The 15,180-nt window shown below is 47.8% G+C and overlaps 1 protein-coding gene across 1 annotated transcript in view; it reads left to right on the top strand.

The window, feature by feature from the left end:
• Positions 1-13,188, top strand: part of LOC140395340 (proton channel OTOP3-like) — a 128,789-nt gene extending 115,601 nt beyond the window's left edge. Inside the window, exon 6 of the mRNA XM_072482980.1 lies at positions 13,018-13,188. Coding sequence (XP_072339081.1) covers positions 13,018-13,188 — 171 coding nt within the window. The remainder of the gene's footprint in view (positions 1-13,017) is intronic.
• Positions 13,189-15,180: the final 1,992 nt, after the last annotated feature.

Here is a 15,180-nt window from a genome sequence, read left to right as displayed (position 1 = left end):
GTTAGGTAAATGCTCCAAAAACATAGGACAGAGTAGTGTACAACCTGTCCTTGACTAAGGGTAACCAGCACACGAGGGATGTATAAGGGATCAACAGTGTGATCCACCACGCTTCGCGTTCAGGATCAAGAGGACGGGATGTAGAACAAAAGAACAAAGAACAGTACAGCATAGAAACAGGCCCTTCGGCCCTCCAAGCCTGCGCCGACCATGCTGCCCGTCTAAACTAAAATCTTCTACACTTCCTGGGTCCGTATCCCTCTATTCCCATCCTATTCATGTATTTGTCAAGTTGTCCCTTAAACACATCACTATCATCCCTGCTTCCACCACCTACTCCGGCAATGAGTTCCAGGCATCCACTACCCTCTATGTAAAAAACTTGCCTCGTACATCTCCTCTAAACCTTGCACTTCGCAACTTGAACCTATGCCCCCTAGTAATTGACCCCGCTACCCTGGGAAAAAGTCTTTGACTATCTACTCTGGCTATGCCCCTCATACGTTTGTAGGCCTCTATCAGGTCACCCCTCAACCTTCTTTGTTCCAGTGAGAACAAACCAAGCTTATTCAACCTCTCCACATAACTAATGCCCTCCATACCAGGCAACATCCGGGTAAATCTCTTCTGCACCCTCTCTAAAGCCTCCACATCCTTCTGGTAGTGTGGCGACCAGAATTGAACACTATACTCCAAGTGTGGCCTAACTAAGGTTCTATACAGCTGCAACATGACTTGCCAATTTTTATACTCAATGCCACGGCCAATGAAGACAAGCATGCCGTATGCCTTCCTGACTACCTTCTCCACCTGTGTTGCCCCTTTCAGTGACCTGTGGACCTGTACACCTAGATCTCTCTGACTGTCAATACTCTTGAGGGTTCTACCATTCACTGTAGATTCCCTACCTGCATTAGACCTTCCAAAATGCATCACCTCACATTCGTCCGAATTAAACTCCATCTACCATCTCGCCGCCCAAGTCTCCAAACGATCTAAATCCTGCTGTATCCTCTGACAGTCCTCATTGCTATCCGCAATTCAACCAACCTCTGTCGTCGGCAAACTTACTAATCAGACCAGTTACATTTTCCTCCAAATCATTTATATATCCTACACACAGCAAAGGTCCCAGCACTGATCCCTGCGGAACACCACTAGTCACAGCCCTCCAATCAGAAAAGCACCCTTCCATTGCTTCTTTGACCTAGCCAGTTCTGTATCCATCTTGCCAGCTCACCTCTGATCACATGTGACTTCATCTTCTGTACCAGTCTGCCCTGAGGGACCTTGTCAAAAGCCTTACTGAAGTCCATATAGACAACATCCACTGCTCTACCTGCATCAATCATCTTTGTGACCTCCTCGAAAAACTCTATCAAGTTAGTGAGACACAACCTCCCCTTCACTAAACCGTGCTGCCTCTCGCTAATACGACTACTTGCTTCCAAGTGGGAGTAGATCCTGTCTCGAAGAATTCTCTCCAGTAATTTCCCTACCACTGACGTAAGGCTCACCGGCCTGTAGATCCCTGGATTATCCTTGCTACCTTCTTAAAGAAAGGAACAACATTGGCTATTCTCCAGTCCTCCGGGACATCACCTGAAAACAGTGAGGATCCAAAGATTTCTGTCAAAGCCTCAGCAATTTCCTCTCTTGCCTCCTTCAGTTTTCTGGGGTAGATCCCATCAGGCCCTGGGGACTTATCGACCTTAATATTTTTCAAGACGCCCAACACCTCGTCTTTTTGGATCTCAATGTGACCCAGGCTTTCTACACACCCTTCGCCAGACTCAACATCCACCAATTCCTTCTCCTTGGTGAATACTGATGCAAAGTATTCATTTAGTACCTCGCCCATTTCCCCTGGCTCCACACACAGATTCCCTCCCCTGTACTTCAGTGGGCCAATCCTTTCCCTGGCTACTCTCTTGCTTTTTATGTACGTGTAAAAAGCCTTGGGATTTTCCTTAACCCTATTTGCCAATTACTTTTCGTGACCCCTTTTAGCTCTCCTGACTCCTTGCTTAAGTTCCTTCCTACTTTCCTTATATTCCACACAGGGTTCGTCTGTTCCCAGCCTTCTAGCCCTGACAAATGCCTCCTTTTTCTTTTTGACGAGGCCTACAATATCTCTCATTATCCAAGGATCATGAAATTTGCCATATTTATCCTTCTTCCTCACAGGAGCATGCCGGTCCTGAATTCCTTTCAACTGACATTTGAAAGCCTCCCACATGTCAGATATTGATTTACCCTCAAACATCCGCCCCCAATCTATGTTCTTCAGTTGCCGCCTAATATTGTTATAGTTAGCCTTCCCCCAATTTAGCACATTCACCCGAGGACCACTCTCATCCTTGTCCACCAGCACATTCAAACTTACTGAATTGTAGTCACTGTTCCCGAAATGCTCCCCTACTGAAACTTCTACTCCCTGGCCGGGCTCATTCCCCAATACCAGGTCCTGTACAGCCCCTTCCCTAGTTGGACTGTCTACATATTGTTTTAAGAAGCCCTCCTGGATGCTCCTTACAAACTCTGCCCTGTCCAAGCCCCTGGCACTAAGTGACTCCCAGTCAATATTGGGAAAGTTAAAATCTCCCATCACAACTACCGTGGTGCTTTTACTCCTTTCCAAAATCTGTCTACCTATCTGCTCCTCTATCTCCCACTGGCTGTTGGGTGGCCTGTAGTAAACCCCCAACATTGAGACTGCACCCTTCTTATTCCTGATCCCTATCCATATAGCCTCACTGCCCTCTGAAGTGTCCTCCCGCAGTACAGCTGTGATATTCTCCCTAAACTCCTCCACCCCTTTTACACCCCCCCTCTATCCCGCCTGAAACATCTAAATCCTGGAATGTTTAGCTGCCAATCCTGTCCTTCCCTCAAACAGGTCGCTGTAATGGCAACAACATCATAGTTCCAAGTACTAATCCAAGCTCTAAGTTCATCTGACTTACCTGTAATACTTCTTGCATTAAAACATATGCACTTCAGGTCACCAGTCCCGCTGTTTTCAGCAACGTCTCCCTGTCTGCTCTTCCTCAGGGCCATAGTGGCCCTATTTCCTAGTTCTCCCTCAATTTTTTCACCTTATGACCTATTGCTCCGGTGCCCATCCCCCTACCATACTAGTTTAAACCCTCCCGTGTGACACTAGCAAACCTCGCGGTCAGGATATTTATGCCTCTCCAGTCTAGATGCAACCCGTCCTTCTTATACAGGTCACACCTGCCCCGGAAGAGCTCCCAGTGGTCCAGATAACTGAAACCCACTCTCCTATACCAGCTGTTTAGCCATGTGTTTAGTTGCTCTATCTTCCTATTTCCAGCCTCACTGGCACGTGGCACAGGGAGTAATCCCGAGATTACAACCCTAGAGGTCCTGTCTTTTAATTTTCTGCCTAGCTCCCTGAACTCCTGCTGCAGGACCTCATGCCCCTTCCTACCTATGTCGTTCGTACCAACATGTACCATGACATCTGCCTGTTTGCCCTCCCCCTTCAGGGCCAGCTGCAAAGGACCATGGGAATTATGGCCAACCCAGGACCGAGACCGACTCAGAGCTTGTGTGTGTATTTGCAACCCAGATAGCTAGACGTGATCGAAACCCCCGCTCGTTTGCATTCTAATGGTCCATTTCCCCAGAACAAAAGAACTGTACTCAGGTAACCGATACAGATACAGACTAATCGGCGCCACTCCCTTTGCCCAGGGAGCCCAAACCGCAAGGTCAATGACCGCTAAGGACACGCCCAGCTATCAAGGCACCGGCCCCTTTATTTGCCAAAATCGAAGGCAGTGATCGAAGCCAGTCGAATTATTGGGTCCAAGTTAAGGACCGCCCCAAAGAGCTCAAAATCCCAGAGGAATAAGAAGAGACACAGCCATGTGCTCGGTCTCCCTTGGATCCGGCCTATGCCATCCCAAGTGCAGCATAACGACCAGACAGACAAGTTCAAGACCAACGATCGCTACCAGACGGATGAGCCCAGCAGAAACAGAGCCACTTCTTCCACCCAACCACGCAAGATCCAGACAAAGGCCTTGTTCATCTGCATAGAGCTGGTTGCCCTGAAGTTAAGTATAGGTTATTGTAGTTGTTAGGTGTAGTTTAACTGGTAGTGTTTTGTGTTGCATGTCGAAGTAATTCTTGGTGTGAATAAACCATCTTTGAAATTGAACTGACTAACTGGTTGTGTGGTCCTTTGATCGATATCCGGTAAAGCCTTGTGGTGGTATCATTTGATACCTGGAGACGCTAAAGAGCATCATTATTAATTGGCAACATTATTGGTGCCGATTGGCAACAATACTTTCCCACATTATCGTCCATCTGACCCCTCATTGCTCACTCACTTCAACTGTTTTTACCTGTTTGCAGCCCCTCTGTGTCCTCCTCACAGCTTGCATTCCCACTGGGCTTTGCATCATTTATGTAATAATCCACAGGAGGCAGGGGTTCCGTCATCACACCAGTATTTATTTGCAATAACTTATATACAAGAGCAGCTCCAAACAGTGCTGCTAGCATCCCAGTCAACTTAAGACTCTGTCACAAAGCCTACACAGGTGCTTATATGGGCCCCCTCAATGAGCTATCATTGAGGGAGCTCATACTCCAATTGGCCAACCAATAATGCCAATTGGAGGTCATTACACCCCTCCCCCCCCCCCAAGGTCCGAGGAATTCCTGCCAGCTGGCATTCCTCTGAGCTTCTTCCTGCTCCTCCTGTCCGGGTCTGTAACCTCTGTGTCGTCCGCCGGGTCGTTCTCCGACGTGGGTGGGGTGTACCTTATAGGTGCCCGCCTTTTCCTTGACGACCTCCTTCGAAGTTGTACTTCCTCCTCCTCGGGAGAGGTGTCGCGGCGGCCTCGTCGAACGTGTCCATCTCCGACTCTGACGACTGGATGACGGGGTCTGGAGAAATTGCTCGGGGCTGGGGTGTGGGTACCTTTCCCGTCTGAGCTATCCCAGCTTGAGGCGATCCTGCTTCGACTGCCTCCAGGTGTGGTTCCGCTGCCCTTATTTGGTCTAGGTGTTTCTTCAGCACCTTATCGAAACTTTATATGATATGGGCCCTGTTTGGGATTCTACCGTGCCTTTGACCCACGTCAGAACATGGAACATAACAGCGCAGTACAGGCCCTTCGGCCCTCGATGTTGCGCCGACCTCTGAAACCACTCTAAAGCCCATTTACACTATTCCCTTATCGTCCATATGTCAATCCAATGACCATTTGAATACCCTTAGTGTTGGTGAGTCCACTACTGTTGCAGGTAGGGCATTTCACACCCTTACTACTCCCTGAGTAAAGAACCTACCTCTGACGTCTGTCTTATATCTATCTCCCTTCAATTGAAAGCTATGTTCCCTCGTGCTAGACATCACCATCCGAGGAAAAAGGCTCTCACTGTCCACCCTATCCAATCCTCTGATCACTTGTATGCCTCAATTAAGTCACCTCTTAACCTTCTTCTCTCTAACGAAAACAGCCTCAAGTCCCTCAGCCTTTCCTCATACGATCTTCCCTCCATACCAGGCAACATTCTGGTAAATCTCCTCTGCACCCTTTCCAATGCTTCCACATCCTTCCTATAATGCGGCGACCAGAATTGCACGCAATACTCCAAATGCGGCCACACCAGAATTTTGTACAGCTGCAACATGACCTCATGGCTCCGAAACTCAATCCCTCTACCATTAAAAGCTAACACACCGTACGCTTTCTTAACAACCCTCTCAACCTGAGTGGCAACTTTCAGGGATCTATGTACATGGACACCGAGATCTCTCTGCTCATCCACACTGCCAAGAATCTTACCATTAGCCCAGTACTCTGTCTTCCTGTTATTCCTTCCAAAATGAATCACCTCACACTTTTCTGCATTAAACTCCATTTGCCACCTCTCAGCCCAGCGCTGCAGCTTATCTATGTCCCTCTGTAACTTGTAACATCCTTCCGCACTGTCTACAACTCCACCGACTTTAGTGTCATCTGCAAATTTACTCACCCATCCTTCTACGCCCTCCTCCAGGTCATTTATAAAAATGACAAACAGCAGTGGCCCCAAAACAGATCCTTCTGGTACACTAGTAACTGGACTCCAGTCTGAACATTTCCCATCAACCACCACCCTTTGTCTTCTTCCAGCTAGCCAATTTCTGATCCAAACTGCTAAATCTCCCTGAATCCCATGCTTCCATATTTTCTGCGGTAGCCTACCGTGGGGAACCTTATCAAACACTTTACTGAAATCCATATACACCACATCAACTGCTTTACCCTCATCCACCTGTTTGGTCAATTAGAACTCAATAAGGTTTGTGAGGCACAACCTACCCTTCACAAAACCGTGTTGACTATGTCTAATCAAATTACTCCTTTCCAGATGATTATACACCCTATCTCTTATAAACCTTTCCAAGATTTTGCCCACAACAGAAGTAAGGCTCACTGGTCTATAGTTACCGGGGTTGTCTCTACTCCCCTTCTTGAACAAGGGGACAACATTTGCTATCCTCCAGTCTTCTGGCACTATTCCTGTTGACAAAGATGACTTAAAGATCAAAGCCAAAGGCTCAGCAATCTCCTCCCTAGCTTCCCAAAGAATCCTCGGATAAATCCCATCTGGCCCAGGGGACTTATCTATTTTCACCCTTTCCAGAATTGTTAACACCTCCTCCTGATGAACCTCAAGCCCTTCTAGTCTAGTAGCCTGAATCTCAGTATTCTCCTCGACAACATTGTCTTTTTCCTGTGTGAATACTGACGAAAAATATTCATTTAGCACCTCTCCTATCTCCTCGGACTCCAAGCACAACTTCCCACTACTGTCCTTGACTGGCCCTACTCGTACCCAGGTCATTCTTTTATTCCTGACATATCTATAGAAAGCTTTAGGGTTATCCTTGATCCTACCTGCCAAAGACTTCTCATGTCCCCTCCTGGCTCTTCTTAGCTCTCTCTTTAGGTCCTTCCTAGCTAACTTGTAACTCTCGAGCGCCCTTACTGAACCTTCATGTCTCATCTTTACATAAGCCTCCTTCTTCCTCTTGACAAGTGTTTTGACTGCCTTAGTAAACTACGGTTCCCTTGCTCAACCACTTCCTCCCTGCCTGACAGGCACATACTTATCAAGGACATGCAGTAGCTGTTCCTTGAACAAGCTCCACATTTCCATTGTGCCCATCCACTGCAGTTTTCCTCTCCATCCGATGAATCCGAAGTCTTTCCTTATCGCATCATAATTGCCTTTCCCCCAGATACAACTCTTGCCCTGCGGTATATACCTATCCCTTTCCATCACTAAAGTAAACTTAATCGAATTGTGGTCACTATCACCAAAGTGCTCACCTACCTCCAAATCTAACACCTGTCCTGGTTCATTACCCAGTACCAAATCCAATATGGCCTCGCCTCTCGTTGGCCTATCTACATACTGTGTCAGGAAACCCTCCTGCAAACATTGGACAAAAACAGACCCATCTAAAGTACTCGAACTATAGCGTTTCAGTCAATATTTGGAAAGTTAAATTCCCCCAAAACAACTACCCTGTTGCTTTCGCTCCTATCCAGAATCATCTTTGCAATCCTTTCCTCTACATCTCTGGAAATTTTCGGAGACCTATAGAAAACCCCGAACAGGGTGACCTCTCCTTTCCTGTTCTAACCTCAGCCCATACTACCTCAGTAGACGAGTCCTCATCAAGCGTCCTTTCTGCCACCGTAATACTGTCCTTGACTAACAGTGCCACCCCTCCCCCTCTTTTACCACCTTCCCTGAGCTTACTGAAATATCTAAATCCTGGCACCTGCAACAACCATTCCTGTCCCTGCTCTATCCATGGCTCCGAAATGGCCACAACATCAAAGTCCCAGGTACCAACCCATGTCGCAAGTTCACCCACCTTATTCCGGATGCTCCTGGCATTGAAGAAGACACACTTTAAACCACCTTCCTGCCTGCCGGTACACTCCTGCAACTTTGAAACCGTACTCATTTACTGCTGACAGGGGAACTGGAGAGACCAGTGGAGCCCCAGATGCCATTCCCATAATTCTTGACCCAAAACGGTGCCCCCACCTGGAAATGTCTCTGCTGCCGACTATTATCATGCCCCCTGCGTTGGACCTCCTGTTGTTTCTCCACTTTCCCCGTTAAATTTGGGAAAAGGAGACTCAGCGTCGTTCGCAGCCGCCTTCCCATTAAGAGTTCAGCTGGCGGTATGCCCGTTGTGGAATGCGATGTGGTCCTGTAATCAACCAGCCAGCGGGAGAGCTTTGTGTCCATTGACGCTGCCGGCTGCTTCTTGAGTCCCGCTTTTAGTGTCTGGACCGCTCTCTCCACCAGGCCGTTGACGCTGGATGGTAAGAGTCCGTTTTGATGTGGCGGACTCTGTTTCCCTTTCGGAATTTTCTAAATTCCCCACTTGTGAATGCCGTTCCGTTGTCCGACACCAATACCTCCGGAAGTCCATGTGTTGCAAACAAGGCCCTGAGCTTTTCAATTGTCGATGCTGTGCTTGCCGCGTTTACCTGGTGGACGTCCAACCATTTGGAGTGGGCGTCCACTATCACCAAAAACATTGAGCCCATGAAAGGGCCGGCGTGGTCAATATGCAGGCGGGTCCACGGTCTGCCTGGCCATTCCCACGGGTGCAATGGCGCAGCTGGTGGCACTCTTTGCCCCTGTTGGCACTCCTGGCACCGACGTACCAAGGCTGCTATGTCTGTGTCCAATCCTGGCCACCAAACGTAGCTTTGAGCTAGCATCTTCATTTTAGACACCCCTGGGTGTCCATGATGTAACTCGGTTAAGATTGCCCGACGGCCCTGAGCTGGGACTATTACCCGGGCTCCCCATAATAGGATACCATCTTCTACGGTTATTTGGTCCCTTCTGCTCGAGTATGGGTGCATCTGGGGCTCCACTGGTCTCTCCAGGTCCACTGTTAGCAGTAAATGCTTCACCTTAGCTAAAACTGGGTCTTTTTGCGTCCACAAACGAATATGTTGTGCGTCCACTGGTAGGGTGTCCAAAAAATTTAGAGTCATTACTGTCTCCTCTACTTTCGGTATTAGCGGCGGGGTATCTGGGAGGGGAAGTCTGCTCAAAGCATCTGCATTTGCTCCTCGCGCTCCCGGTCTGTGCTCCAGAACGTATCTATACGCCGCCAGTCGCAATGCCCAGCGTTGGATTCTAGCTGATGCAATCAGGGGTATTGACTTGTCTTCTTTTAATAACCCTAATAACGGCTTATGGTCCGTCACTATGGTAAATTTCTGCCCGTACAGATACTGGTGAAATTTATTTACTGCAAATATCACCGCCAGTCCTTCCTTCTCGATTTGGGCGTACTTTCTCTCAGCCATCGCCAAGGTCCTCAAAGCATAGGCTATTGGCCGTTCTTCCCCATTCCTTCCTCTATGGGCTAAGACGGTTCCTACCCCGTAAGGTGATGCGTCACACGTGACCACCAACTCCTTCCTTGGGTCGTAATGCTCTAGGACATTTTCGGATGACAGCTGTTCCTTAATGTCCCTAAATGCTCGGTTTTGGCGGACGGACCATTTCCATTCTTGTCCCTTTTTTAGTAGTTGGTGGAGGGGTTCTAGGGTGGACGCCCTATTTTCAATAAATTTGCCATAATATGTTACCAATCCTAGAAATGATCATAGCTCCTGGACCGTGGTGGGAGCTGGGGCTTCTTTTATTGCCCTTACCCGGTCTTTCAATGGGTGTAAGCCCAACTCGTCTACTTTATATCCCAGATATGTCACTTGTGGGGCCAGAAAAACACATTTTTCTCTTTGCAGTCGTATGCCTGCCTTTGCGAAACGCCTGAGCACTTCCTCCAGGTTCCTTAAGTGTTCCCTGTTTGTCCTACCCGTGATCAAGACATCGTCCAAATAAATCGGCACCTGCGGTAGTCCCTGCAGAATATTTTCCATCGTACGCTGGAATATAGCGCAGGCTGATGACACTCCGAAGGGTAGCCTAGTATAACGAAAAAGTCCCTTCAGGGTGTTGATCTTAGCGAACCTCTGGGAGTCCTTGTCCAGTTTTAACTGCAGGTAGGCGTGGCTCATGTCCAGTTTCGTGAACAAAAGCCCACCTGCCAATTTGGCATATAGGTCGTCCATTTTCGGGATCAGGTATTTGTCCAGCAGTGCGTATTTGTTTACCGTCTGTTTGAAATCTCCACAGAGACGTACGAGCCGTCTGGCTTCAAAATTGGTACCACCGGCGCTGCCCATTCCGAGAATTGTACTGGTCTGATAATGCCGTCGCGCCGTAACCTTTCTATTTCGACATCTACTTTCTTCCTTAATGCAAAAGGTGCCGGCCTGGCCTTACAAAATTTCGGAAGGGCTTCTGGGCCCACGTGCAAAGTTGCTTTGGTGCCTATAATTTCCCCCAAACCTTCTTGGAAGACCATCGGGTATTTTTGGAGTACTCCACTCAATTGCCCGCTTCCACTCTGGAAAAGTTTCATCCAATCTAAGTTTAGGTCTTTCAGCCAGTTCCGTCCTATTAAGTTCGGTCCGGAGCCCTCTACTATCGTCAATGGTAATCTGAACAATTGTTTGTCATATTCCACGGGTACATGAGTCGTGCCTAGAACTTCCAAGGGTTCCCCCGTGTAAGTTTTAAGTTTCGTCGATGTTTTTGTTAGGGTTAGTGGCTGGAGTCCATCTTTGATTTTTTTAAATGCTGCCACTCCCATTACTGATACGGCCACACCCGTGTCTATTTCCATTATTGTCGGCCGACCGTTCACCCGTGGGGTAATCTTAATAGGTTCTGCTTTCTTCGGCACAATATTATATAATTGTTCCCCTTCGGAGGAGGATGGGGCATCTAGGTTCTGTACTTCCCTGCGTCCCCACCTGCTATTCCTCTTTTGCCACCTCCTTCTAGGGTTTCTGTCGCTGTTACTCCACTCTGTCTGGTGCCATAAAAGGTCCTTCTCTGTTGGGGGAGCCTCAGCCGGTAGTTCCCTCTGTCTCCAGTTAGTCCTAGCAGACTTGGGGGCAGTTCTGGGGTTTTCCTTTGGCCCTCTGTTCCTCAGGCTTTTCCCGAGGGCAGCTATCTTGTAGCTGGACCCATTGTGGTAGTCCCTCTCCCAGGTATCTACCTCCATTGGCGTGCTCTGTAGTTCCTGCGCCCCACTTGCTGCCTTTTCTAGGGACAGTGCGAGCTGTAACGCCCGCCTGCAGTCTAGCTGCGTTTCCGCCAACAGGCGCTCCTGTATTTGGAGGTCATTTATGCCACACACTAACCGGTCCCGAAGCATTTCATTTAGCGTCGGGCCAAACTCACATTTTTCCACCAGCCTTCTCAGGCGGGTCAAAAAATTTGTGACTGACTCTCTGTATTCCCGCTTCGTTGTGTAGAATCTGTACCTACGCAAAATGAGGGGTGGTTTTGGGTCATAGTGCTCTTCCACCAATTTTGTTAATTCTTGGAAAGGTATCGTGTCCGGCATATCGGGATAAGTTAGACTACGTATAATGGCGAAGGCTGAGGGTCCGCACGCCGACAGCAGTATAAAAAGTAACACATTCTCTCCACATACTGGGACCAGTCCTCAATAGTCGGGTCGAATGCATCCAACTTCCCAAAAAGAGGCATTTTTGAAAGAGCAAGGCTTACCCTCCGAGTGCGGCAGCTGGTCTCCGCAAGGTTCTTTGTTTACCTCGTCGCCACTGTAATGATCCACAGGAGGCAGGGGTTCCGTCATCACACCAGTATTTATTTACAATAACTTATATACACGAGCAGCTCCAAACAGTGCTGCTAGCATCCCAGTCAACTTAAGGCTCCGTCACAAAGCCTACACAGGTGCTTATATGGGCCCCCTCAATGAGCTATCATTGAGGGAGCTCATACTCCAATTGGCCAACCAATATGCCAATTGGAGGTCATTACAATTGGCAAACTTAGATGCGTTACTCACTGTCTCTTCTCTTAAAAATGAATACAAATTGGAAATAGTTACAGCCTGCCAACTTAAAAATGCTCCACATCCCTACTTTCTGCTTCCTGCCCATTAGCCAATCCTCTAGCCATGCTTTTTTATTTGCCCCAACTCCATGGGCCCTTACCTTGTGAATTAACCTTTTGTGTGACACATTATGGATGTCTTTTGGAAATCCACGTAGGCTGCATCAACTGGCTCTCCTTTATTTACCCCACTACAGTTACAACCTCAGAAAACTAAAGCTTATCGTGAAACACAATTTCCCTTTCGTTAAAACCATGATGACTTTATCCAAGCATACTATGCCCGACATTATTAACACTTCCTTAACAATAGATTCCAACACTTGCCGATGCCAGGCTAACTGGCCTGAAGATCCCTGGTTTTTTACCTCTCACCCTCCTGAGTAAGCTATGTTCACATCTTTCTGAGTGTTTGTTTTTCAATAAAGTATACTTTTTGAATTGTTTTTGTTCAATGTTTCCAACCTGCGGAGACCATATAGTAGAAATGCACAACAGAAATTCGATATAGAGTAAAACCCCACCCCCACCCCCAAGGCGAACCATCAAAAACAGCTTCTACAGACAGAATAAAGCTCCTTCCGGCCTATCCTCTCAAACATTCCCAGCACTGATAGAGCATTGATTATATACAGACTAAAGTGCTCTCTACACTGTTGCACCAAACATTCCCAGCACAGATAGAGCATCGATTATATACAGACTAAAGTGCTCTCTACACTGTTGCACCAAACATTCCCAGGTATGACACAGATTAGGTACAGAATCTCCCTCCGTCCCCACAGAACATTCCTTGCTCTTAGTCTCAGAATACAGACTAGGTTACACTGCCCGGGGCAGTGACGTGCTGTGATTGCTTGGGCATTGTCAGTGTTTTCTCCTACCCTGTACTACCATAAATGTTTTTCAGTAATAATTGTGGAATAAATGACTCTTGATTACTGCCTAACAACAGGTGTCACCCCTGAGGCTGATTAACTGAATTTTGTTCTTTTCCAGCTCTGGATTATACCTGCATTTGGAGCTCACCCCCAATTTGAAAATGGTCTTGAGAAACGTTTCTATGGATTTTCAGTCTGGTTTTCCATCGTGAATTTTGGGCTGCCGTTAGGAGTTTTTTACAGAATGCATTCTGCTGGCAATCTCCTGGAAATCTACCTCACCGCCTGAACTCCCGATCCCTCACCCTGTTATTGGAGAGTAAATAACCAACCTATCTCTCACCCTGCTATTGGAAAGTAAATCATCACTCGACCCCTCACCCTGTTATTGGAGAGTAAATCACCGCCTCATCCCTCATCCTGTTATTGAAGAGCAAATCACCACCCGATGCCTCACCCTGTTATTGGAGAGTAAATCAGCGCCCGATCCCTCACACTGTTATTGGAGAGGAAATCACCACTCGATCCCTCACCCTGTTATTAGAGAGTAAATCACCACCCGATCCCACACCCTGTTATTTGAGAGTAAATCACCGCCTGATCCCTCATCCTGTTATTGGCGAGTAAATCACCACCCGATCCTTCACCCTGTTATTGGAGAGTAAATCACCACACTATCCCTCACCCTGTTATTGGAGAGTAAATCACCACTCGATCCCTCACCCTGTTATTGGAGAGTAAATCGCCGCCTGATCCTTTATCCTGTTATTGGAGAGTAAATCACCACCCGATCCCTCACCCTGTTATTGGAGAGTAAATCATCACCTGATCCCTCACCCTGTTATTGAAGAGTAAATCAGCAGCCGATCCCTCACCCTGTTATTGGAGAGTAAATCACCACCCGATCCCTCACCCTGTTATTGGAGAGTAAATCACCACCTGATCCCTCACCCTGTGATTGGGGAGTAAATCACCACCCGATCCCTCCCCTTGTTATTGGAGAATAAATCACCGACTGATTCCTCACCCTGTTATTGGAGATTACATGACCGCCCGATTCCACACCCTGTTATTGGAGAGTAAATCACCGCCCGTTCCCTCACCCTGTTATTGGAGAGTAAATCACCGCCAAATCCCTCACCCTGCTATTGGAGAGTGAATCACCACCCGATCCCTCAATCTGTTATTGGAGAGTAAATCACCGCCCGATCTCTCACCCTGTTATTGGTGAGTAAATCATCACCGGATCCATCAGCCTGTTATTGGAGAGTAAGTCACCATCCGATCCCTCACCCTGTTATTGGAGAGTAAATCACCACTCGATCTCTCACCCTGTGATTGGAGAGTAAATCACAGCCCGATCCCTCACTCTGTTATTGGAGAGTAAATCACCGCCCGATCCCTCACTCTGTTATTGGAGAGTAAATCACCGCCTGATCTCTCACCCTGTTATTGGAGAGTAAATCACCGCCCGATCTCTCACCCTGTTATTGGAGAGTTAATCACCACCTCATCCCTCACCCTGTGATTAGACAGTAAATCACCGCCCGATATTTCACCCTGTTATTGGAGAGTAAAACACCGCCCGATCCCGCGCCTGTTATTGGAGAGTGAAATATCGCCTGATCCCTTTCCCTGTGATTGGACAGTTAATCACCAGCTGATCCCTCTTTCTGTTATTGGAGAGTAGAGAGTGAAACACTGCCCGATCCCTCACCCTGTTATTGGACAGTAAATCACCACCCGATCCATCACCCTGTTATTGGAGAGTAGCTCACCGCTCGATCCCTCACCATGTTGTTGGAGAGTAAATCACCACCCGATCCCTCACTCTGTAATTGGAGAGTAAATCGCCGCTCGATCCCTCACCATGTTATGGGAGAGTAAATCACCGCCCGATCCCTCAACCAGTTATTGGAGAGTAAATCAGCGCCCGATCCCTCACACTGCTATTGTAGAGTAAATCACCGCCTGATCCCTCACCCTGTTATTGGAGAGTAAATCACCACTCGATCCCTCACCCTTTAATTGGAGAGTAAATCATCACTCGATCCCTCACCCTGTTACTGGAGAGTAAATCACCTCCCGATCCGTCACCCTGTTTTGGTGAGAAAATCACCAGCCGATCCCTCACCCTGTTATTGGAGAGTAAATCACCGCCCGATCGCACACCCTGTTATTGGAGAGTAAATCACCACTCGATCCCCCACCCTGTTATTGGAGAGTAAATCATGACTCGATACCTCACCCAGTTATTGGAGAGTAAATCACCGCCCAATCA

This window comes from Scyliorhinus torazame, chromosome 18 (genome assembly GCF_047496885.1).
Source record: "Scyliorhinus torazame isolate Kashiwa2021f chromosome 18, sScyTor2.1, whole genome shotgun sequence".
Classification (NCBI taxonomy): Eukaryota; Metazoa; Chordata; class Chondrichthyes; order Carcharhiniformes; family Scyliorhinidae; genus Scyliorhinus; species Scyliorhinus torazame.
Note: the sequence above shows the minus strand (reverse complement) of the source record. Positions and strands in the feature narration are given on the sequence as shown.